Below are 22,639 nucleotides of genomic sequence, written 5' to 3'. Positions count from 1 at the left end.
GCCTATTTATCGATCTGAATATTGAGGGGAGAAACTCTTCTGTCACTGAGTCATCATGTGTTACTGGAGGCTTTACTCAAGGAGATGTTCTATTTGGCTTTATTCGGTGGGCCTTACATATAACTGTTCAAATCCATGATGGATATCTGGGGGGGGGGGGGGGGGGGGACAAAAACTCTGAATAAATGTGCTAATAAAGTGCAGTCTCTGGAATTCAGCAATTAGAGTTCAGTAATCAAAGTACAAATACTAGCATAAATGTTTAAATGTCTGCTATTCAACATTGTCAGTAACTTTTGCGTCATGAGTATACGTTCTGATCTCTAAAAAAAGTGCACCACTACTTTAATTTAACCCCTTAAGGACCTCCACCGTATATGTATGGCGGAAGTCCTGTCCCCAAACATGGCTTATGCGTGCTGCGGACGCCATAGCCGCGGGGTTTCTGCTATTTTAAATAGCAGAGACCCGCGGCACATGTATGCCATCAGCCATAAGGCTGATCGCATACATTTTACCCTTCAGATGCCGTGGTCAAATGTGACCACAGCATCGGATCAGTCCGGAAGCGGAAGTCGTGCACTTCCGCTCCGGTAACAGCGTTCCCCAACTGAGATTGGAGAATCTGTGATATCTATGAGATAGCCCGAAGCCTCAAGCAGACTTCGGAGCTTATTTCAAGACTATGCCAATACAGGCCACTAGGTGGCAGCATTGTATTGGTATAGTGCAGGGGTGCCCAACCTGCGGCCCACCAGCTGTTGCAAAACTACAACTCCCAGCATACCTGGACAGTCTCCAGCTATCAGCCTACAACAGGGCATGGTGGAGGTTGTAGTTTTACAACAGCTGGAGGGCCGCAGGTTGGGCATCATTGGTATAGTGCAAATTAAGTCTTCAATGATGGTTGTATAGCCATTAATGAACACAATGGGCAATCTAATGATTGACAGTTATTGTCACCCAAGGTGACTTAAAAAAAAGTAAAAAACAAATATAAAAAATAAATAAAAAAACCTAAAAGTTAAAATCACCCCATTTCCTTAAAATAAAAAATGCTGATACAACTAAAATATTACAATATTAATGGCATACGGCAAATGGCGTAACGGGAAAAAAATAAAAACAGCCAATTTGCCATTTTTAGTCACTTGAACTACCCCATAATCTAATATATAAAGCTGAATGTATGTCCGCTAAAGTAATCCGCACCATCGTATTTACAATCACGAAATTTGGCACACAGGTACATCAGGTGTCCGGGAAGGTTTTAGACCAGGTCTCAGCTCTCTAGGACGTACCGTTCCTGAGATATTCCCCAAAAAATGCATTAGCCAATAGAAGCTTGGTCACGTGACCCTTATCAGTCAATAGAAGCTCGCAGGTCCTCCAGTCTCCACATACACAGTTTTACTCCAGGTTTCAATAACAACCCAGCCATTTATCTTCACTGCTGTAGGTCAGCTTTAAAGGAAATCTGTCACAAGGATAATTGCTATTGAAGTAAAGCCATGGTCTAATAGCACTCAGTACCTTATTTCAAGATGGGGCTTTTTTTTCCAGCAATAGATGTTTTTATCCTCTGAAAATCCAGTTTATTTGGTATGCAAATGAGCCAGTAAGCTGCCCAGAGGGGCGTCACTCTTGCAGGATGGAGCCCAAACACGCCCCCTGCCACAATGTGTCCACCCTCAAACAACGTAAACCCCCCCCAGGCCCCACCAAGCCACACCCCTGCTCTGATTAGACCACACACCCTCACACTCCTGAGCCGATGGGGATTGAAAAAATAAAGGTAAAAATCAACTTCTGTCAGCTGCAGGGGTGGGAGGGAGGGAGACTTTCTCCCTGCAGCTTACACTCAGACAGCACAGTGCTGCTGTCTTAGAGTGAACTGTTCAAAAGGCCACGCCCCCGATCTGTTTAGGCCACGCCACACCCCACTCCTAAGCCGACTGAGATTTAAAAAATTAAGTTAAAAATCAACTTCTGGCAGCTGCAGAGATGGGAGGGAGGGTGACTTTCTCCCTGTAGCTCACACTCAGACAGTACAGTGCTGCTGTCTTAGAGTGAGCTGTTCAAAAGGACACTCCCCCGATCCAGTAAAGGCCACGGTTAAGCGGGTGGTATGCTGTGAAAGTCACTGTTAAAGAGGAAGGCTGCTGTAAAGGTCAAAGTTAAGGGGGTGGGATACTGTGGAGGTCCAATTTTAAGGGATGGGGCACTGTGGGTGGGGTAGTGTTAAGGGGTGGGGGGCTGTGGAGGTCACTGTTTTGGGGGCGGGGTGCTGTAGTTGTCACTGTTATAGTGGATAGTGTTGATATCTTTTAACGACACACACAAACATTAAATGAAAAGATTAAATATACCCGAGCGAAGGCGGGTCCTTCAGCTAGTTTTTTATAAAAAGTGATCAAAAAGTCGCACGCACTTTAAATTGGTATCACTGAAAAGAACAGATCGTGTTTTCAGTGTACATAGCCCCGTACACATAACTACAAAAAAGTTATAGGGGTTAGAATATGGTTATAAAATATATTTTTTTCCCCTCAAAAGGTATAAAAAAAAAATCAGTATTAAAACGCAAGATAAATTATACAAGTGTGGTATCATTGTAACCGTACTGACCTGGAGAATGAAGATAACAGGTAAATTTTACTGCATAGTGCACAGTGTGAAAAAAATATATTAAAACCTTTAACAGAATTGCGTTTTTTTCCCAATTCTACCCCATTTGGATTTTTTTCCCGCTTCCTACTTCATGGTATGCAACTGTAAATGGTGCCATTAGAAAGTACAACTTGTCTCGCAAAAAAAAAAGCCCTTATAATGCTATGTGAATGGAAAAATTACAAAGTTAGGACTATGGGAAGGCGGAGAGTGAAAAACGAAAACGCAAAAATGGAAAATCTCAGGGTACTTAAGGGGTTAAAACTGCAAAATTACAAAGGGGGTCATTTATTAAAACCGGTGTTTTAGATGCTGGTCTTAATTCCCCTTTAGGTGGAGGTGGATGCGTCGAATTTATGTAGATGCATCGGCCTCTATATAACTTTGGCGTATCCATCACCACTTACTGGCGTGGATTTAGACAATTTTCTATGCCTAAATCAGACGTAGAAAATGATAAATGAGACGGGTCTGCTGGCCCACCCCCTTCCTCTAATCTTTGCAACTGTGGTGTGCATAACCAACCAGTCTAACCAGCAGTCACTAGGGTTTATTTCTTTGATTCAAAGACATTATTGACGATATAGGGGTTGGGCTCTGAGAGTAAGTTCCTCTGGTGGGCTGTCACAACCAGACAGCTGAGAAGCTCTGACAGAAGCCTTTCAGAACCTCCTCCTTGAGTTTTCTGTGTTTTGGTTTTCAGTTCCTCATCTCGTTAGCCTCTCTCAGCTGTCATGCAGTTGGACTGATTGCATCCCTTTAAATTCCTCCCCATAATGCAGTAGTGTGCGGCTTATACAACTTCCTGGAGTGTGTGTGCATGCTGTTCCTATTTCCCAGTCTTTTGCAAGATAAGTGCTGTTCTTTTATTTGTGATTTTCTGTTTGCTGGATCTCAGGAGACCCTGACTCCCTCCGTGTCTAGTGTAGGGAGCCGGTGGTCGTGTCCCCTCACTATTGTAGGGTCTTCAGGTGTTAGATCGTCGAGGTACGTGGATATGCGACCATCCACCTTTGGGGTGTTCGCATAGGCTGAGCAGTCAGGGAGAGTGTGCCAGGTCTCATGCAGGGGTCTCCCTTTTGTTCCTTAGTTGTGGATCCAGTGAGTCATAGATTATTTTGCATTGTCTTGTTTCCTGTACACCATCCGTGACATGGGCCCAAGGAACCCCAGTCCAACACTGGAGCACTGGCTCCTTCTAGCTGGGTCAGACAAAATCCGTTCCTGTGATTACCTAATACATACAAAAAGCTATTCATTTGCTAATCAGAATAGTTGGATTATAATGTATGAATGAGTAGAGCTGCTGGAATATTCACACAAGCTATAATTAGGACAAAAATAGGATACACCAAGGACCAGCTAGACTGTAAAACTTGTCTGCTCCCAGTCTACCCAAGTAGGAGTTAACGATAACCAGAAAAACTACCAGGCTGAAACTGCCCTATCTGAAGGTAGCAGGTCAAAGTGCAGGCAACGCAGAGACAACAGCATTTACAGTATTTGTGTCTCTCACAAGACTGTGGGAGAAATGTGTTCTGCCATTTCATATGCTAGTCTTAATCAGAAGCACCCTGGAGTAAGATGCACCAAAGGCACAGGCCTCTTAGTAAATTTGTCTCATCTTTGGGCAATCCATGTGCCACAAACTGACATCATCAGATATAATTTACAACATAAATTATTATAAATCTGTGGCATTGTCACAAAAGAGCTTGCAAAAATGTCAACGTTTGACACCAAAAAACAGATACACAGGGTTGATGAGTTTCCCTCAATGACTGGTGGACGCCTCTCCTGTCCTGTCTCAGTAATTAACAGCCTTCCCTGTATAAGTGTCTAAGGCTGGGTTCACACTTGAGCGTTTTACAGCGCGTTCAAACGCGCTGTAAAACGCTCAACACATGAAAACCAATGCTTCCCTATGGCCCTGGTTCTCACTTGAGCGTTTTACAGCGCGTTTGAACGCGCTGAAAAACGCCCTACGCTCAAACAAGTTCTTGAGCTTCTTTGGGGCGTTTTGTCGCGGGTTTGCGGCCATAGGACACTGCTGTCAATCACACAAACGCGCGTAATACGCGCGTTCACTATGGACAAAAACGCGCACAAAAACCAGCGACAAAAACGCGCGTTAAACGCGCATATCAAATTCGCTCAAGTGTGAACCCAGCCTAAAAGAGCAGAGATAGGACAGTCCCCAAAACACATGTATAGTGATGGACGAACATCTGCTGGAACAGTTTGCGAACGCGATCAAATGTTCGCGAACCGCAAGTTCGTGTCGGGTCCTATTCATTTTTATGGCAGGAGTACCTGAAAAACCTTCAGCTCATATTTGCAGCCAAGAAATAATTACTAGAAGTGCACAAATAGTCCCACAACATGGACAGTGACATACCAGATGTATTATTCGAATTTGCGATCTCCATTCATTTTTTTTTCAATGCGAAATATCGACAATATAATTTTCGCGTACGCGCATATGCACTATACAGTACCAAAATGCACTATAAAGAAAGTATATTGGTATATAACACCCCGCTTCAATCAGTTTTTTGGGGGGGGCGACTGGTATATCACACCAGTAGAAATTATTTGTTCCAATAACGCTGGTCCATCTATATACCTGCAGTATCGCAACAGAACCGCACACAACTGCAGCACAATACAAATGCATTATAATATACTTTCTAACATAGAAAGTATATTATAACATTGTACAAGGAAGGCAATCCATTAGAATATACATAAATATAAAACGTAACCTTTAATAATTTTACTATGAGGGTCCATTCACACGTCCGTAAGTGTTTTGCGGATCTGCAAAACACGGACACTGGCAATGTGCATTCCGCAATTTGTGGACCGCACATCGCCGGCACTATAATAGAAAATGCCTAATCTTGTCTGCAATTGCGGACAAGAATAAGGCATGTTCTATTTTTTTGCGGAAACGGAAGCACAGATGCGGAAGGGCAGATCCGCAAATGCGGATGTGGATCCGCAAATGCGGATGCGGACAGCACATTCCGGCCCCAATAAAAATGAATAGGTCTGCACCCGTTCCGCAAAATTGCGGAATGGATGCAGACTTATTTTGCGGACGTGTGAATGGAAAAGATATCCCTCAAAATGAAAATAAATTAAAATATTAAAGTTAAGCAAAAAGCATAGATGTGGTAGGCAATAACAAGTGCTCGGCGGCACTAAATCAGGTGCTCGGCTGCACCAAATCAGAAACCATATGTCCTACCACCATCCGGGGGGGTCCAGTGTACATCCATGAATCCCGGAGGGAAAGCAAAAAAAATCTATCCCTGGGCTAGATGATGATGTGGTATTGAAGGACAGGGTGGGCAAAGAACTGTCCCTGATATTGCCCTACAGGGGGGTGCTATTCTGGCCCTGATAGCCTAATCACAGACCACCCGCCCTGATAAGATCGACCCAGTCCGGAACCTTACCCTATATAAAAATGGCCCTAGTAAGCCCCTAGCCCCCTGACTGCCAGGTGATCACTATATAGATCTATGTGTTTTTGACTCATTATAAGAGTATATTATAAGTATATCGCACCCCTCTGTGTATCACACATATAGATAGCACACCTATACTAGTCTTTAAAATGACTTTTGTGGCCCTATTAGCTAGTGTTTGGTGTCCCTACCAGCCTGTCCCTGCTCCACACAGCAACCTCTTCCTACACTGGCAAAACACTGAATGTAAAATGGTGGCCAGATCAGGTTTATTTATAAGATAGGGGGTATGTCCATGTGCTAAAAAGTCTCAAATAGCTGTACTGTACCACCTGATGGATGTGTCATGGGTCAAAGTTCTTCACAATGTAAAAGAATATGGCAGGCCCGAAATTCTCTATATGTTCGGTGAATCGCGAACACACAAAGTTCGCCGCGAAACGACCGCCGGGCGAACCGCAAGGCCATCTCTACATTTGTATGCAGCGCCTCCTTCTCTATAGCACAGGGCAACATTTTCAGTCTGAGAGGTGTGCTGTAAACACATACCAATAACTTAAAGGGTCTGGTGGGAAGGATTGGTGGGGATCTGAGCACTCAGACCCCTACTGATCAAAACTTGTGATCTGCATCTATGATATATATAAAAAGTATTTTGAAAGCTCAGTGACCCATTCAGGGTCTAAACAAAATATAGAGCACATTTACTTAACTGAGTTAGGTATGGACAGATTTTAGTCAAAAAGCTAATAGTGTGCTGATTAGGGGCGACAAAGAACATTTTGTAATATTTTGGTTGCAGACAGTGGACAAAATGACACCCATTTCTTTTTCTATTTATTTAAGTACTATGTTCTCCCACAAATAGCAAACAAAAACAGATACACAGGGATGATGAGTTTCCCTCAATGACTCTGGTGGACGCCTCCCCTGTCCTGTCTCAGTAATTAACAGCCATAGGCTACTTTCACACCTGCGTTAGGTGCGGATGCGTCTGGTATCTGCACAGACGGATCCGCACCTATAATGCAAACGCTTAGATCCGTTCAGAACGGATCGGTTTGCATTACCATGAACAAAAATAAATAAATAAATAATAATTTTTTATTTATTTTTTGTTCATGATAATGCAAACTGTTCCGTTTTGACTTACATTGAAAGTCAAAGGAGGACGGATCCGTTTTCAATTGCACCATATTGTGTCCGTGAAAACGGATCCGTCCCCATTGACTTACATTGTAAGTCAGGACGGATCCGTTTGGCTCCGCATCATCAAGCGGACACCAAAACGCTGCAGGCAGCGTTTTGGTGTCCGCCTCCAGAGTGGAATGGAGGCTGAACGGAGGCAAACTGATGCATTCTGAACGGATCCTTATCCATTCAGAATGCATTGGGGCTAAACTGATCCGTTTTGGGCCGCTTGTGAGAGCCCTGAAACGGATCTCACAAGCGGACCCAGAAACGCCAGTGTGAAAGTAGCCTTAATTCATCAGAAACTAAATTTAGATCATTCTGGTTACAGTTATAATAACTGGTAAGCTAACATAACTAAGACAATTGCAAACATGTTACTAATATAATCAGGTAATATAATCAAAAATATCTACTGGTAAAAAGTACTGAAAAATGTACATATTATTTAAATTCTGTCTATTTTATATTTTATTGTTCTCACTATAAACAAATATACACAAAAGCGTGTACAGCAACTTTTCGTAAAATGAAGTTTTTGTTTAGCATTTTCTCATTGATTTCAGTGGCGCACAAATGGACATCTAATGCAAAAAATGAAACAACCCCCCCCCCCACAAAAATGTATCATCTTAATTTAAATTATTTTGCCACATAAAATTTTTGATACACCACGATTTCTGTGGCACAGAATTTTAGTTTGCAATATACAAATTGCATTCACAAAGCACACCCAATAAATATATATTGATGTGCAACATAGCTTTTTTGTTTCACCCAATGTTTTTGATAATTCACGCTAAATCACATAAAAATTATTTTGTATGGGAAACATTTAATACATTGGACAATATTTTTTGGAGCATATCCCTTTTCAATAAGGCCTCTTTCACACGGGCGTTGCGGAAAAATGTGCGGGTGCGTTACGGGAACACCCGCGATTTTTCCACATGAGTGCAAAACATTGTAATGCGTTTTGCACTCGCGTGAGAAAAATCACGCATGTTTGGTACCCAAACCTGAACTTCTTCACAGAAGTTCGGGCTTGGGATCGGTGTTCTGTAGATTGTATTATTTTATAACATGGTTATAAGGGAAAATAATAGCATTCTGAATACAGAATGCAAAGTAAAATAGCGCTGGAGGGGTTAAAAAATAAATTTAAAAAAATTAACTCACCTTAGTCCACTTGATATCGCAGTCGGCATCTCCATCTGTATTCTTTCTTTAGGACCTGGGTAAAGGACCTTTGATGACGTCACTCCGGTCATCACATGATCCATCACCATGGTAAAAGATCATGTGACGTACCATGTGATGACCGGAGTGACGTCATCAAAGGTCCTGTAACTGTATTTAATGCTCACCACAGGTCCTATTCAACAAAGGAGACACAAGGATATGCCGGGCTACGCGAGCAAGTGGACTAAGGTGAGTTAATTTTTTAAAAACATTTTTTAACCCCTCCAGCACTATTTTACTTTGCATTCTGTATTCAGAATGCTATTATTTTCCCTTATAACCATGTTATAAGGGAAAATAATAATGATCGGGTCTCCATCCCGATCGTCTCCTAGCAACCGTGCGTGAAAATCGCACCACATCCGCACTTGCTTGCAGATGCTTGCGATTTTCACGCAACCCCATTCACTTCTATGAGGCCTGCGTTGTGTGAAAAACGCAGAATATAGAGCATGCTGCGATTTTCACGCAATGCATAAGTGATGCGTGAAAATCACCGCTCATCTGAACAGCCCCATAGAAATGAATGGGTCAGTATTCAGTGCGGGTGCAATGCGTTCACCTCACGCATTGCATCCGCGCGGAATACTCGCCCGTATGAAAGGGGCCTAAGTGTTCTAATCATATTAAAGACCAGAAATGATCATTTACCTGCCTGCACGAATGACAGGCTCACCCGGTGAACAAGCATTTCACTTGTTCATTGGGTGATCAGCTGCACCTTTACTGGGGCAGACTGTCGGGAACGAGCGTTCGCAGGAACATCCATTTCCGATAATTTGTCGGAGAATCTGCACGTGTAAATCCAGTGGACTCCAGGAACTAGGGCACAAAACCATTCACCATCAGAAACTAGGATACTAAACCACAGAATACACATTCAAGAGGCTGTACCACTAAGGTCTCATGCACACGACCGTATGTATTTTGCGGTCCGTATTTCACGGATCCGTTGTTCAATTTTTTGTATCCGTAGTGTTTCCATATTGTTTACGTTCCGTATTTCCACAAAATAATCTCTGTATGGTTTCCGTATGCCATCCGTTTTTTTGCAGATCGCAAATGGAAACAGGAACTTGGTAATCATTTTTTGACACATACCCTTTTTTACTCCCCCTATATAACTTGGTCATGTGATTGTTGTTACTCCATTTTATGCAGCTTGTTGCAGCATTGAGAGCTTAGTTGGAATCCTGTGTTGGGCAGACATTGGTTTCTAGCTACTGTTATCTGTTGTATCATGGTAGACGATTCGGAGGAACTGGTTCTCTTGTGCTGGCTGCTTTCTCGGCAACAGGAACAGCAGCCAACTATGCTGAACTTGGAACCAAGTCGGAGGAAGCATTAAGTTGACCCAATTGTCTCTCAGCGGGGGCAGGAAGGGTCACTTCCACACGCTGTACATGGATCTGCGACAGCATCCTGAGAAATGTCATTGGTATTGTCATATGTCAGTAAAAAACTTTGACTTTTGTTAGCGACTCTGCGCCCTGGCATCACATACCAGGACACAAATATGAAGCGCTGCATTTCTCCTGAGGAACGGCTCATCGTGACGTTGAGGTATGTATTTTGAAGTTTTTTATTTTTTTTGGTGAATGTGCAAACTATTAAATCTTACTATTTTTGCTATTTGTTGTGACGGTCACGTACACTACACAAAGGGGTGAAGATAGTGACCACTGCGCTCCACCCTCACCCCTGGCCCTGCCTACTTGCCTCGCAAGTCCTAATGACAGGGGACAACTAGATGGCAGTCCCTAACTTAGGATACATGCTGGGAAGACAGAAAAGACAAATAACGGAATGTGAATGGACCGGGTCAGAACCAAGAGAGCTACGCAGTACAAAGGATTAAGCAAAGAATAGTAAGGAGAAGCCGGGGTCAAATACCAGGAGAGTAGAGAAGTACCAGAGGAGTAGTCAGGTGGGAGCCGAGGTCACAATACCAGGAGGGATGCGCAGTACAGGAGGAGCAGGCAAAGGATCGTCAGGGAACAGGATCAGGTGAGTAATCAGTAGTCCAACAAATAGCCAGGAACCTAGAATTAACAGGCAACCTGTGGCCAGCAGGCTGCCTGCATTTATAGTGGGGTCTGAGGGTAATGTGACGTGGCCAGCGTCACATGACCGACAGACAGACAAGTCGAGCACCGAGTGATCAGCTCGGCGCTCAAGGCAGACCTAGGAGCAGGGAGCCTCCCAGCTAGCAAAGCCGCCCTGGGAACGAGGCCAAACACAGATCCTCGCTCCCGAAGCTAAGCAGCAGGTCTGCGGCTGATGGGAGACTAAGTGAGCCTTTGGCACCCCGTGACATTTGTAATATGTGTGATAGTGTAGCTACAATGTGATAATGTGCATATTTAGATTTGGTGTATATTTGACGAAAAAAAGAAAAACAAGGGAACACCAATGATAAAGTAGATATAACTGAGTCCCGACAAACGTAAGAATCTAACTGAAAATATACTTTTATTGATATCCTTAAAACGACCTTTATTGGTCAGTTTAACTAGATAATGAAAAAGAAAAAAAAATAACTTATTCAAATACACAATGGGTCCAGAAGTAGGTATATACGAGGATATAACCATGGGAGGCAAGGTCCTTTCCCACAAAGGTCCTAGTTAGTCGTCAGCCCGGAGGCATACCCTGATGGTGGGAATCCTCCGTCCCCGTGCCTACCCTAGATTACCCTAAAACGCCCTAAAAAAACACAATAAGTACCCTGTTATCCTGACGCATTCTCCCCCCCCCCGGCGTTTGGGTTCACACAGAGTAAAGAAAGAGCTAATCAAAGGCAGTAACTGTCCCACCCTCCATTTCTCCAAACCTGTGGAGGAAAGGAACAAGAACGCCTGAAGGTGGGGCTGGTTAATATCTAGATATCTGATGTGGACATATAATCCAATGTAGAAATGACTGGGTTCCTCACTTATGTCCGTGCTACCCTACGTCCAGCCCCACCAGAGGTGCCAAGATGAAGGACTAACTATGACCTTTGTAGGGAAAGGACCTTGCCTCCCATGGTTATATCCTCGTACATACATACTTCTGGACATATTGTGTATCTGAATAAGTTTTTTTTTTTTCTCTTTTTCATTATCTAGTTAAACTGATAATAAGGGTTGTTTTAAGGCTGTGATGTGATTTGGCAGCGACTCCGGGAAGAGGTGATGCCAGAGCCCAAGGCGGAGGATTGGATCTGAATTGCTGAGGGTTTTTATGTCGATGCGCAGTTTACAAACTGCATTGGGGCACTGGATGGCAAACACATACATGTTAAGAAGCAGCCTCACTCAGGGTCCCGGTACTACAATTATAAACAATATTTTTCTTTAGTGCTTTTGGGCTTGGCTGACAGTACTTACAAGTTTATAATTGTGGATATTGGGGCCTATGGGAGCACTGCAGATGCACGCATTTTCAGAATGTGTGAGAGACTTCAAGCCAACCAACGTGCCCTCCAAGTACCCAGAAGACTGCCAGGTTCTGCGGGACCACCGGCTGCATTTGTAATTGTGGCTGATGAAGGGTTTGCTTTAGCACCACATGTCATGCGCCCCATCCCCAGTCACAACCTGGATAACAGCAGACGTATCTTCAACTATCGGCCGAGTAGAGGCCGTCAGTATGTTGAGTGTGCATTTGGAAAACGTAGGCCCCTTTCACACGAGTGAGTTTTCCGCGCGGGTGCAATGCGTGATGTGAACGCAATGCACCCGCACTGAATCCGGACCCATTCATTTCTATGGGGCTGTGCACACGAGCAGTGATTTTCACGCATCACTTGTGCGTTGCGTGAAAATCGCAGCATGTTCTATATTCTGCATTTTTCACGCAACGCAGGCCCCATAGAAGTGAATGGGGCTGCGTGAAAATCGCAAGCATCCGCAAGCAAGTGCGGATGCGGTGCGATTTTCACGCACGGTTGCTAGGAGACGATCGGGATGGGGACCCGATCATTATTATTTTCCCTTATAACATGGTTATAAGGGAAAATAATAGCATTCTTAATACAGAATGCATAGTACAATATGACTGGAGGGGTTATTAAAAAAATATATATATATATAACTCACCTTAATCCACTTGATCGCGCAGCCCGGCTTCTCTTCTGTCTTCTTCTTTGCTGTGCACAGGAAAAGGACCTTTGATGACGTCACTGCGATCATCACATGGTCTGTCACATGATCCATCACCATGGTAAAAGATCATGTGATGGACCATGTGATGAGCGCAGTGACGTCATCAAAGGTCCTATTCCTCAAAGAAGAAGACAGAAGAGAAGCCGGGAGGCGCGATCAAGTGGATTAAGGTGAGTTAAAAAAATGTTTATTTTTTTTTAACGCCTCCAGCCCTATTGTACTATGCTTTCTGTATTAAGAATGCTATTATTTTCCCTTATAACCATGTTATAAGGGAAAATAATAAAATCTACGCAACACCTAACCCAAACCCGAACTTCTGTGAGGAAGTCCGGGATCGGGTCTGGGTACCAAACATGCCGATTTTTCTCACGCGCGTGCAAAACGCATTACAATGTTTTGCACCGGCGCGGAAAAAACGCAAACATGGAACGCAATCGCAGTGAAAACTGACTTGTTTTAGTGTTAAAATCGCACCATTTTCCCTGAACGCATCCGGCCCCAATGCGCAACGTCCGTGTGAAAGGGGCCTTACACACAAGTGGAGAGTATTACTGTCATTCTTACTGTTCCACTTTGACAAATGTAACCATTCCATCTCACAACTAAAATTCCAAATTATAGAGCGGGTTTATCAACCAGGAAGGGGAGGTGATTTTAAAAAATTACTACTTAGAAGGGAGGCATATTGGATCCATACATCGGATACTCTACAACCCAGGGGGATGAATAGGGATTATGAGATTATGTGTTTTTAATAGTTTATAATTTGGAGTGTTTTGTTCACAGGCTGCAATACCGCGCTGATAGCCGAAGGTTTTTGGGCCTGCAGAATAACATGATTGGAAACAAGAATGGACACTCTGTTATGTTATATATGTCATTTCCTGTTTGTTTAATCAGCTGATGATGTCATGACCAGGAGATCCTGCACCTATAAAAGTAATCAGGTTTTCATTGTCATCATGCAGTTGAGAAAGGCTGGACGGGTCAAAACGCGTCCCGTTATTACTTTGTAGTCACAATAAAAGAATATAACTGATTGAAAACAAGAACGTCTGCTGGGAACTTTTTTGCTGGATTTGATCTGGGGATTGCCCCTTCCCATGCAGCATCAGAAAGGATCGTGAGCTGTTACTTCTGCTTCACATTCTTACAGATGGCACGGGAGAATGCCACCCTGGTTATTCAAGCATGTGTGATCCTGCATAACTTCATCAGGATTCATGATGCTCCCTCAGAACTTGATTTATTAGAACCTGGTACATATTCTTTATCTGGAGGATTGGACCAGACTCTTCATGGACGACCTGGAACTGCAGGGCTTGCAGTTCGGGACCTCTATGAAGAATATTTTTCAAGTTCTGAGGGTGCATTGCTGTGGCAGATGGACGTAGTTCATGGCAGGCTATGAAGTGATCTGGACTCTGGTCATCATAGTTTTTGTTGTTTTCTAGTGAGTTTTTTTTATTTTGGTGGGGGGTTATATGTAGATAGTGTAGCGACTCACAAGAAAAAGAGGACCCTTGTGGGCTGGGGTTAACTGTAGGCAAAACTTAAAAACATCTGTCTGTGTTAATTCATGTTCATTTTTTAAATGTGCATGAATGAGTATGTTAGTTTTTATTTTTTACCTGCAGAAACCCTCTAATACCTCTTTAATGATATCTTTAGGACCTACTTAATGTTTGATTACGTGCCCACCTGTTTGGATAGGTTTAACAACATTTTTTGTTTCTTTAGGCATGCAGAACACTTCAAGACGCTGTCCAAGGTTCCTGCTTTGGAGGTTATCCCAGCACTTAGAACATTTGGAAAATCATTTAGCATATGTATGGTTGTCTTAAAGTATATGCACAGCCCTATTTGTAATTAATAAAATAAAGTAATCTAAACTATGTGTATTTTTTTTTTTATGTTTGCATTTCAATAAAAAAAGTAAATGGTGTTATTATTTGCATGTTATCACATATTTAAAGGGCCAGACATTTCAGTTGACAGAATTTTATATATCATAAATGAAAAGTAAAAAACAATATTGGCTTATCATTCAGCCACTATAAATAATAAAAAAAAAAAATTATAAGTCCATAAGATCCCTGAGGAAAGGTCCCGACACATGTGCAGGAGGGGCAGCCGCATTAGTTGGGAGATGGTATGGCATTCTGGAGCCTTGAGAATGCGGCTGGGAGCCATATTCATGCTCATGGGAGTATAGGGGCTGCGAATATGAGCTAGGCCTAGCATGTTGTGACAACATGCTGGGTCCAGATTGTGGTTCTGCAGACAACAATAAAGCCTGCTGCTTCATGTTATCAACAGTCCGCACCAGCGCCATAGGATCCGTGGGTGAATCCATTATTGTGGCAATGGAAGCCATAATGGACACAAAAATGCGCTTTTTTGAAGCAAAATTTTTTGTATAAGGTGAGCTAGCCCACTTAACATTCTCTCCTCCTTCTCTTCATTCCTTCTCTGGCTCAAATACTGAGTATCAATCAGGGCTTGAGTATTTGAGGCAGAAAAAGGATTGTCTCGAGCCCCCCTTCTCCGTCGTGGCTGTCTCCTGGGTCTTTCTGGGCTGGGTGGAATATCAGCAGCTCCCTCCAAAGCTGATGACTCCTCCTGACTCTCAGAACGAACCAGGTGCTCCACACTTTCTGCATCTTCCACCACAGGACGAGGGGATTCCAGGGGACCAGCAGCTTGCTCTTCCTTGGTAGAGCTGCTCGCATTACCCCCTTGTTCCTCCAGGCTGTCAACGGTGCTGTGAATGAGAGATCATTTTGAATAAACAATGTGTGTAAAGGGTATGACCATAACACATTTAATAACCCAGCGTGATACAGCAATTCCCTCCAATAACGAGACGAGGCTGCGTTCTGAAGGGTTAGAAAAACATGAACTGAACATAACCTCTTTATTGAGGGCTACCCGCCCGTATTTATGCAGGTCCCCACAATGCATCATGGTCTCCTCCTCTCTGCCCTGAAGACACCCGAAGTGCAATTCAATTATCTCCTAGGACAAAGGGAGACCACCAATACACATGTGGGAACAATAGGAGAGGAATCCCCACCCGAATACACAAAATCCTCCCTTCTGTCTGGGATATAATTATGGATTAACATAACTATCACAGACAGTAAAAATACAGTTTTTAAACATACACTGTAACTTTAAAACCATACATTCCATCTCCATAAAAATTACATATTTAAACTCTGCATACATCAAACATAAACACTTCCAAAAATCACACAAATCCCTCCAGCGGATCAAAAGTTTAGTGGAAGTCCTTTATGACCGACCGCAAGCACAACTTCCTGCCCAAAACAGTTCCATAGATTTGGGCTGTGCGGTCGGTCAATTCCATGCAGAAAAATGACTCCATCTTCGAACGGGACTTAGTCTCTGGAGCTGAAAGTTCAGTATGGCAGAAGGTAAGGGTCAGCGGCGTTCGTGTATCCGCGCATCCGATTCCAGCTCCACAGAATCCCCAGCATACACCGCTGACCGCGTTCGGTCCCATCAACAGTCCAGACATGCGGCACAGTTCTGTCACTGTTCCTGAAGGGCAACATGTCCCGGGGCCATAGTCGTAGGGCAGGAGGCTAGCCATAAGTCCTCTACAATGCCCAGTGGCAAATGGCAGTTTGTCACACCCTTCATATCTCATGTAATCTAAGCAAGTACATTTTTGGTTAATGTCTTAGTCCATTGTTTCTATTAGTCATGTGCTGCATTGCAGAGGGCAAGGTCTGTTTCAGTACTGGCAGTGATGTACTGTCCGTGTCCACACTATGGTAGACACCGACTTCCGCCTAGCAATGTTGACGAGCTGTTGACGGGAGCTGCACTGATGGATGTTCCTTATCGCTCTCCTCACCTGTTTCAGATGTCACCCATTTGTGCAGGTCATGTCAGGAGAAACAATGCTAGATGAAAGTCTTCTTCTAGCATGGTATGATCAAGGGCAGTATATTACCGGCTGAGAACAAATTATACCGGCCATGTGCAATCCAGGCCAAAAGGGAGAGCATTGCATCAAAAATGACTTCTATGCTGTTATCATTCATACAAAATAAAAGCCAAAATCAAGCTTTTATTTGCATGTAAAAATTATAACAACTACTAAATACATTTGGTACTCATGGCCTAAGACCCAGCACAGGTCGCAAAAACTGAAGATGTTTCGTGTAGAGATAGGGCTTCTCTCTAACCCCACCACCACTGTGTCCCTGTGACATGACCAGTTCCCACCTAAACTGGTCTTGGCATGATTGCCAGCGGGTCTTCACTCGTTGCACTGTATAAATATAACATAACCATTCTAAATGTATATGTACACACACATCTAAATGCACATATGTACAAATGGTTAAACAAAATGTATACATGAAAACATTTTTTACGTTGATACCATATACAGTAACGTGTACTGTACTAAAATTGTGTTAGTGCTATACACATGCTTTTTACAAATTAGTTGGGGCAGATACATTCAATGGCCCTGTAAACAAACATTTCAGTCTTTGAATCTAAAGGGGTTGGGTCACCTCAGCAGATAGCATTTATAATGTTGAAAACATGAATACAAGCCACTTTATAATATATTTTTATTACCCACATTTCTTCCTACGCTGGCTGGCTTCATTTTAAAATCACTTCCTACAATTCTCGTTTCCATGGTTACGAACACCATAAAATCCAGCTGCAGTGATCGTGCTTGCACAGTACAGTAAAAAGAGCAGGACTATCCCAGCTCCAGTGGTCCCAGCCACCAGAGAGGGTGGCAATTTTTCCTATACTGTGCAAGCATGGCCAACGCTGCTGGATAGCAGGGTTGTTGTAACCAGGGAAACGTGCCAGGGCTCAAACTGTTGCAAAACATTATATAGTTCAAATACAGGGATGGACAATATGCGGCTCTACAGCTGTTTCAAAACTACAACTCCCAGCATGTCCAGATTTAATAAAGAGATCAGCCCACAGCAGGGAAATTGTATTTTCACTACAGCAGGAGAGCCACAGGTGGCCATCCCTGATGTAATATATCAATGTATAGTGCTGTTGAAGGTGGCAAGGAATATAACTACTTTGGAACATCCTCAGGGTGACCCTTCTCCAAAAAATAACCTAATTTCCCTAATTATACACCAGTGCATCAAAGGTAGACATTAACAATAAACATTTTCAGAGCAAAAAACATCCGCATGGGTTGGCTTACCTAATTTCCGCCGTTTGGAAGAATTCCCCTTCCTCTCCCACTCTCTGGCCAGCATCTCACAAGTGACCTCCTCCCATGCCCGCTCCTTAGTAAGCCGCTCATGATAGGAATAGCTGGGGACGCTCTTCAATGAGTAAAATCAGCCTCTCAACATCCATTCTGTCTTCTCAGCCAAGGCAGATGAGTCGGGGCCGGTTTCAGCACCTGCACATGTGCTCAGCTAATGGGCAAAGTAGGCTGGGCCTAGCATTTCTACAGCATGGATCCGCAAAATACGGATGACATACGGATATGTTCCGTATGCATTCCATATTTATTGCGGACTCAATGACTTGAATAGAGCCACGGAACGTTATTTGCGGGCAATAATAGGACACTTTCTATCTTTTTGCGGAACGGATATACTGAAATACGGAAATGCAATGCAGACGGATTGACTTTTGTTTTTCTGCGGACCCATTGAAATGAATGGTTCCGTCTACGTTCCACAGAAAAAAACGGAAGGCACACGGAAAGAAAATAGGTTAGTGTGTATGAGGCCTAAGGAGCAATGACAGAGGAGCTCTATCAACACAACACCCATCAACAAGTCAGCATATCAGAATGCACATAATATTCCTGCAAAGGAACACTCTACTTTCTGTGTCTGTCCCTGACAACCGACAACCCTATACCGTATGGTATTACCAGTCCCACCTCATAGTTCAATGTCATTTATCCGCTAGGATTGTAAAAAGTTGCCAAGGAACATGTTATCAATGACTAAGCATCAAAATCATTAAAAGGTGTTAAATACCTGAGCAACAGAACCTTGTCTATAGAAACTCACTCTTAACCCCTCAGTGACCAGCCTGTTTTGGGCCTTAGTGACCAAGCCATTTTTTTTCATTCTTTCATCTTACAGTAGCTATAACTTTTTTTTTTTTTATCAATATAGCCATATGGGGGCCTGTGTTTTGTGGGATTAGTTATAGTTTTTAATATCCATATTTTGTTGTAAACATAACTTACTGATTAACTCTTTATTTATAAACTCTTTCTGGGAGAGGAATAGAAAAAAAAGCAATACTGCCATTTAGCTTTTACGTTATGAATTTTGCGGTGTTTTTTGACATACACAACATTATAACTTTATCATCATGGTCAGTATGATTACAGTGATACCAAATACATACAGCTTTTTACGTTTTACTACTCTTGCATAAAAAAAACCCTTTTAAAAAGAAAACAAAATGTTTTTGCTTCGCCACATCCCAAGCAGTGATGGCCAGTTCACATTGTTCGCCCGCGAACATATGCGGGCTACCATCTTTTTTCACAAGTCCGGCGAGGCACAGGTAAGCCCTGTGCGGTCAGCGGGAGCAGGCAGTTTGGAGAACAGCCCGTTGAAGGCTGTTCTCGGAACTGCCCGCTCCCGCTGACCGCACTTGTTTTCAGACCGGCTCGCGCACAGGCACAGGTAAGGGCTTACCTGTGCCTCGCCGGACTTGTGAAAAAAGATGGCAGCCCGCATATGTTCGTGGGCGAACAATGCAAACTGGCCATCACTGATCCCAAGACCCATACCTTTTTTTTCGTTTAACGGAGCTTTGTGGAAGCTTGATTTTTGCAGGATGACTTGTACTTTTCGTTGGTACTATTTTGGGTACATGACACTTAAAAAAAATAAAATAATAATCCAAGTTAAAAAATACACCTTTTTTTCCATTGAAAAAAAAGCTTTTAAATGGAAAAATTGCTAAAATAAAATCTCCTACATATTTGGTATCACAGCATCCATAATGACTTACACTACACAATTATTATGTAAGGCTACTTTCACACTTGCAGCAGCAGTGTCCCGCAGGCTGTTTCGGCGGGGGAACAGCCTGCCGGATCCGTGCTAATGCTAACCCTCCATGCCGCCGGACATCAACTCCGGCCCCATTCACTATAATGGGGACGGGCTGGAGGTCCAGCCGCAGCACAGCAAACCAGTCGAGAGCAGGCCAGACAAAAACTGCAGCGTGCTGTAGTTATTATAGGGAATGGGGCCGGAGTGGACTTCTGGCGGCACGGTAGGATAGCGTTAGCACGGATCCGGCAGGCTATTTCCCCACCGGAGCAGCCTGCCGGACCCTGCTGCCGCAAGTGTGAAAGTAGCCGTACATGATAATTGTGTAGTGCAAGTCATTATGGATGCGGTGATACCAAATATGTGGAGGAGATTTTGTTTTAGCAATTTTTCCATTTAAAAAGCTTTTTTTTAATGGAAAAAAGGTGTATTTTTTAACTTGGATTTTTTAAAAAAATTCTATAATACATTAATACATTGCAATTTTTTATGCTATGCAATGTATTATTCTGTCAGTGCTGCACTGACATTCACTAGCAGAGGCGCACCCTGCTAGGATACATGGTAGGCAAAGCTGGGGACTTGATTAGGTTCCAGCCTGCCATGCACATACATTGGCACCCCACAATCTTATTGTTAGTTAATGTTGGGTGCTGATGGAACACAAAGGGAGCTATTGACTGCAGCATCTAAAGGGTTAAACGTCTCAGCTCTTCTGCTGAAAAGGGCCATTACAGCAGCCAGCCCAGCTCTCATATGAGAGCCGAAGCCCCGCTCTCTGCAGCACGGGAGACCCAAGCAGTGCTTAGACTAGGCCACAGTAAAAAGGCAGCTGCCCAGCCTAACTCACCTTAGCGACCGCTGTAAGAAAGGTGTATTGGCGGTCACTAAGAGGTTAAAGGAGTTATTCAGCTAGAATGAACTCTTTATAGGTGTTTAAAATAGAAGAAATACAGATTACTAATATACTTGAGTTCAACACAGGGTAGAGTTCCCTGTGTTAGCGCTTCACCTGTGATTTGTATGAAGGGGGTTGGCCGAATGTTTCATTTTACCAGCTAAGCCTGCCCCCTTCTCTGCCTATGGATTGGCTGTGACAAAGATGGGGGTTGGCTTAGTTGCTGAAAAGAGCCAGTCAGCTAGCCCCCTATACACACAGCACTGGTCATGTAACAACACAGGAAACTCTCTCTTGCGTTAAGCACAAGCCAGGAGTGGAGATTTCGGAATCAGGGCTGACAGCGGGAGATTGGCATACCTTTGTAAATTCAAGTATTTGGGGGGTACTATCTCTTCTTAGGAGAGCACCTTAATCATTGAGAGGAGGCTTATAAGCCATACATGCTCCTCTGAAATTCTGGGAAGAGGATATACAAATGATCTCTTAACAAGCTCTGCCTCTGATGCCATCAGATGTAAGGTACCTATCCTAGAAGTCAATGTTTGACCCTTTAAACAGGCCTTGAGACATGACTCCAATATTAAATAAGCATGCACCTCATCTGCTAACAGCTGTTTTGGGGTGATTGCCTCTCATCAGTGCAGGGCAGAGAGTACTGGCTTAACTGGGTGAGAAGCCAATTAAGGCACTCTCTGTAAGGTGAGATAGTACCCACCAAATCCTGACCTAGGCCTCTCACCCAGTTAAGACATTACTATGTTCTGCACTGATGAGGGGCAATCCCCCCGAAACAGCTGTTTGCAGATGAGATGCTGGCTTAATTATTATCAAAATCATGTTTTAAGGCCTGTTTAAATGGTCAAACATTGACTTATAGCATAGCTGCCTTACATCTGGTGGCATCAGAGGCAGAGTTTGCTAAGAGTTCAGTTGCATCCTTATTTCAAGTATATTAACTATTTTAACCACATACTGTGTAAAGATCATTTGTTCTACAAGGACAGTCCTTTTAATGAATCACAAACAGCATAACAATATGTTATTTAAAGAATGCATGATTTCCAGTAGGTGCATAATCATCAAGCTGATTCAAGATTGGTAAAATAATACACATTCCCCATTTGGTGTAGAAAACACAAAAACATATTTCTGCAATGCTTTAGGGCATGTAGTTTGGAGAACATACATTGTACAGTGAATTATACCGCTTGCTTAAATACTCAGGGGTACAGCGGGTAAACATTACTTAAGCTAAGAACAATCCTGTAATCTTACCTGCTTATCTAGGCCACATCCAACATTAATTTTATGGGAAGCCTCAGTAGTTATTGATGAACACAGTCATCTGACATCAGATTCCTTCGAAGGAGAAATAGGAAGAACAAGTCCTCAATAACATATAGGCACTGTTGAATTTCACTGGCGTCCTGTTAAAAAAATGTACTGTACATTTAATTTGCTACACTACACTGTTTTACACAGTTATACATTTACTAAAGAAAATATAGTTGTTTTATTCCTTAAAGGGGTTCTGCAATTTGTTTAAACTGATGATCTATCCTCTGGATAGATATTCAGCATCTGATCGGCGGGGGTCCGACACCCGGGACTCCCGCCGATCAGCTGTTTGAGAAGCCGCTGCCTTCTCACTGTTTACTGCAGGCCCAGTGACGTCACGACTAGTATCACTGGCCTGGGCGGGGCTAAGCTCCATTCAAGTGAACAAAGCTTAGCCCCGCCCAGGCCATTGATACTAGTCGTAACGGCGCTCCTGGAGCCTTCTCAAACAGCTAATTTACGGGGGGTCCCGGGTGTCAGACCTGCGCCGATCAGATGCTGATGATCTATCCAGAGGATAGATCATCAGTTTTAAAAACTACAGAACCCCTTTAAAATAAGCTGAAATAACTAATCTCTTAACTAACCCCCTCAGTGACCAAGCAATTT

General features: G+C 43.2%; 1 protein-coding gene and 1 long non-coding RNA gene across 3 annotated transcripts in view; both read right to left on the bottom strand.

Moving 5' to 3' along the window:
* Positions 1–22,116, bottom strand: part of LOC120998697 — a 232,488-nt gene extending 210,372 nt beyond the window's left edge. Inside the window, exon 1 of the long non-coding RNA XR_005778466.1 lies at positions 21,968–22,116. This is a non-coding gene — a long non-coding RNA (uncharacterized LOC120998697). The remainder of the gene's footprint in view (positions 1–21,967) is intronic.
* On the bottom strand, positions 15,082–18,243 carry LOC120998693. Of its 2 annotated transcripts, XM_040429464.1 has the most exons (3): positions 17,958–18,243; positions 16,883–17,036; positions 15,082–15,494 (listed from the first exon to the last, which is right to left on the bottom strand). In XM_040429464.1, the coding sequence occupies exons 1-3, from the start codon at positions 18,010–18,012 to the stop codon at positions 15,086–15,088; spliced, it is 618 nt and encodes a 205-aa protein (XP_040285398.1). In that variant the 5' UTR covers positions 18,013–18,243; the 3' UTR covers positions 15,082–15,085. The 2 variants fall into 2 exon arrangements, with proteins under 2 accessions (XP_040285398.1, XP_040285397.1); XM_040429463.1 differs by lacking the exon at positions 17,958–18,243 and having other exon boundaries at positions 16,883–17,184.
* Positions 22,117–22,639: the final 523 nt, after the last annotated feature.

This window comes from Bufo bufo, chromosome 4 (assembly GCF_905171765.1).
Source record: "Bufo bufo chromosome 4, aBufBuf1.1, whole genome shotgun sequence".
Taxonomy (NCBI): domain Eukaryota; kingdom Metazoa; phylum Chordata; class Amphibia; order Anura; family Bufonidae; genus Bufo; species Bufo bufo.
This window is presented reverse-complemented; position numbering and strand designations above follow the sequence as displayed.

Coding starts and splice junctions, on each gene's coding strand:
- LOC120998693 (XM_040429463.1), bottom strand. CDS start 17,127: ATGTATACATTTTGTTTAACCATTTGTACATATGTGCATTTAGATGTG. Junction 15,495..16,882: donor CCTGTGCTGGGTCTTAGGCC/ATGAGTACCAAA, acceptor TCTCATTCACAG/CACCGTTGACAGCCTGGAGG.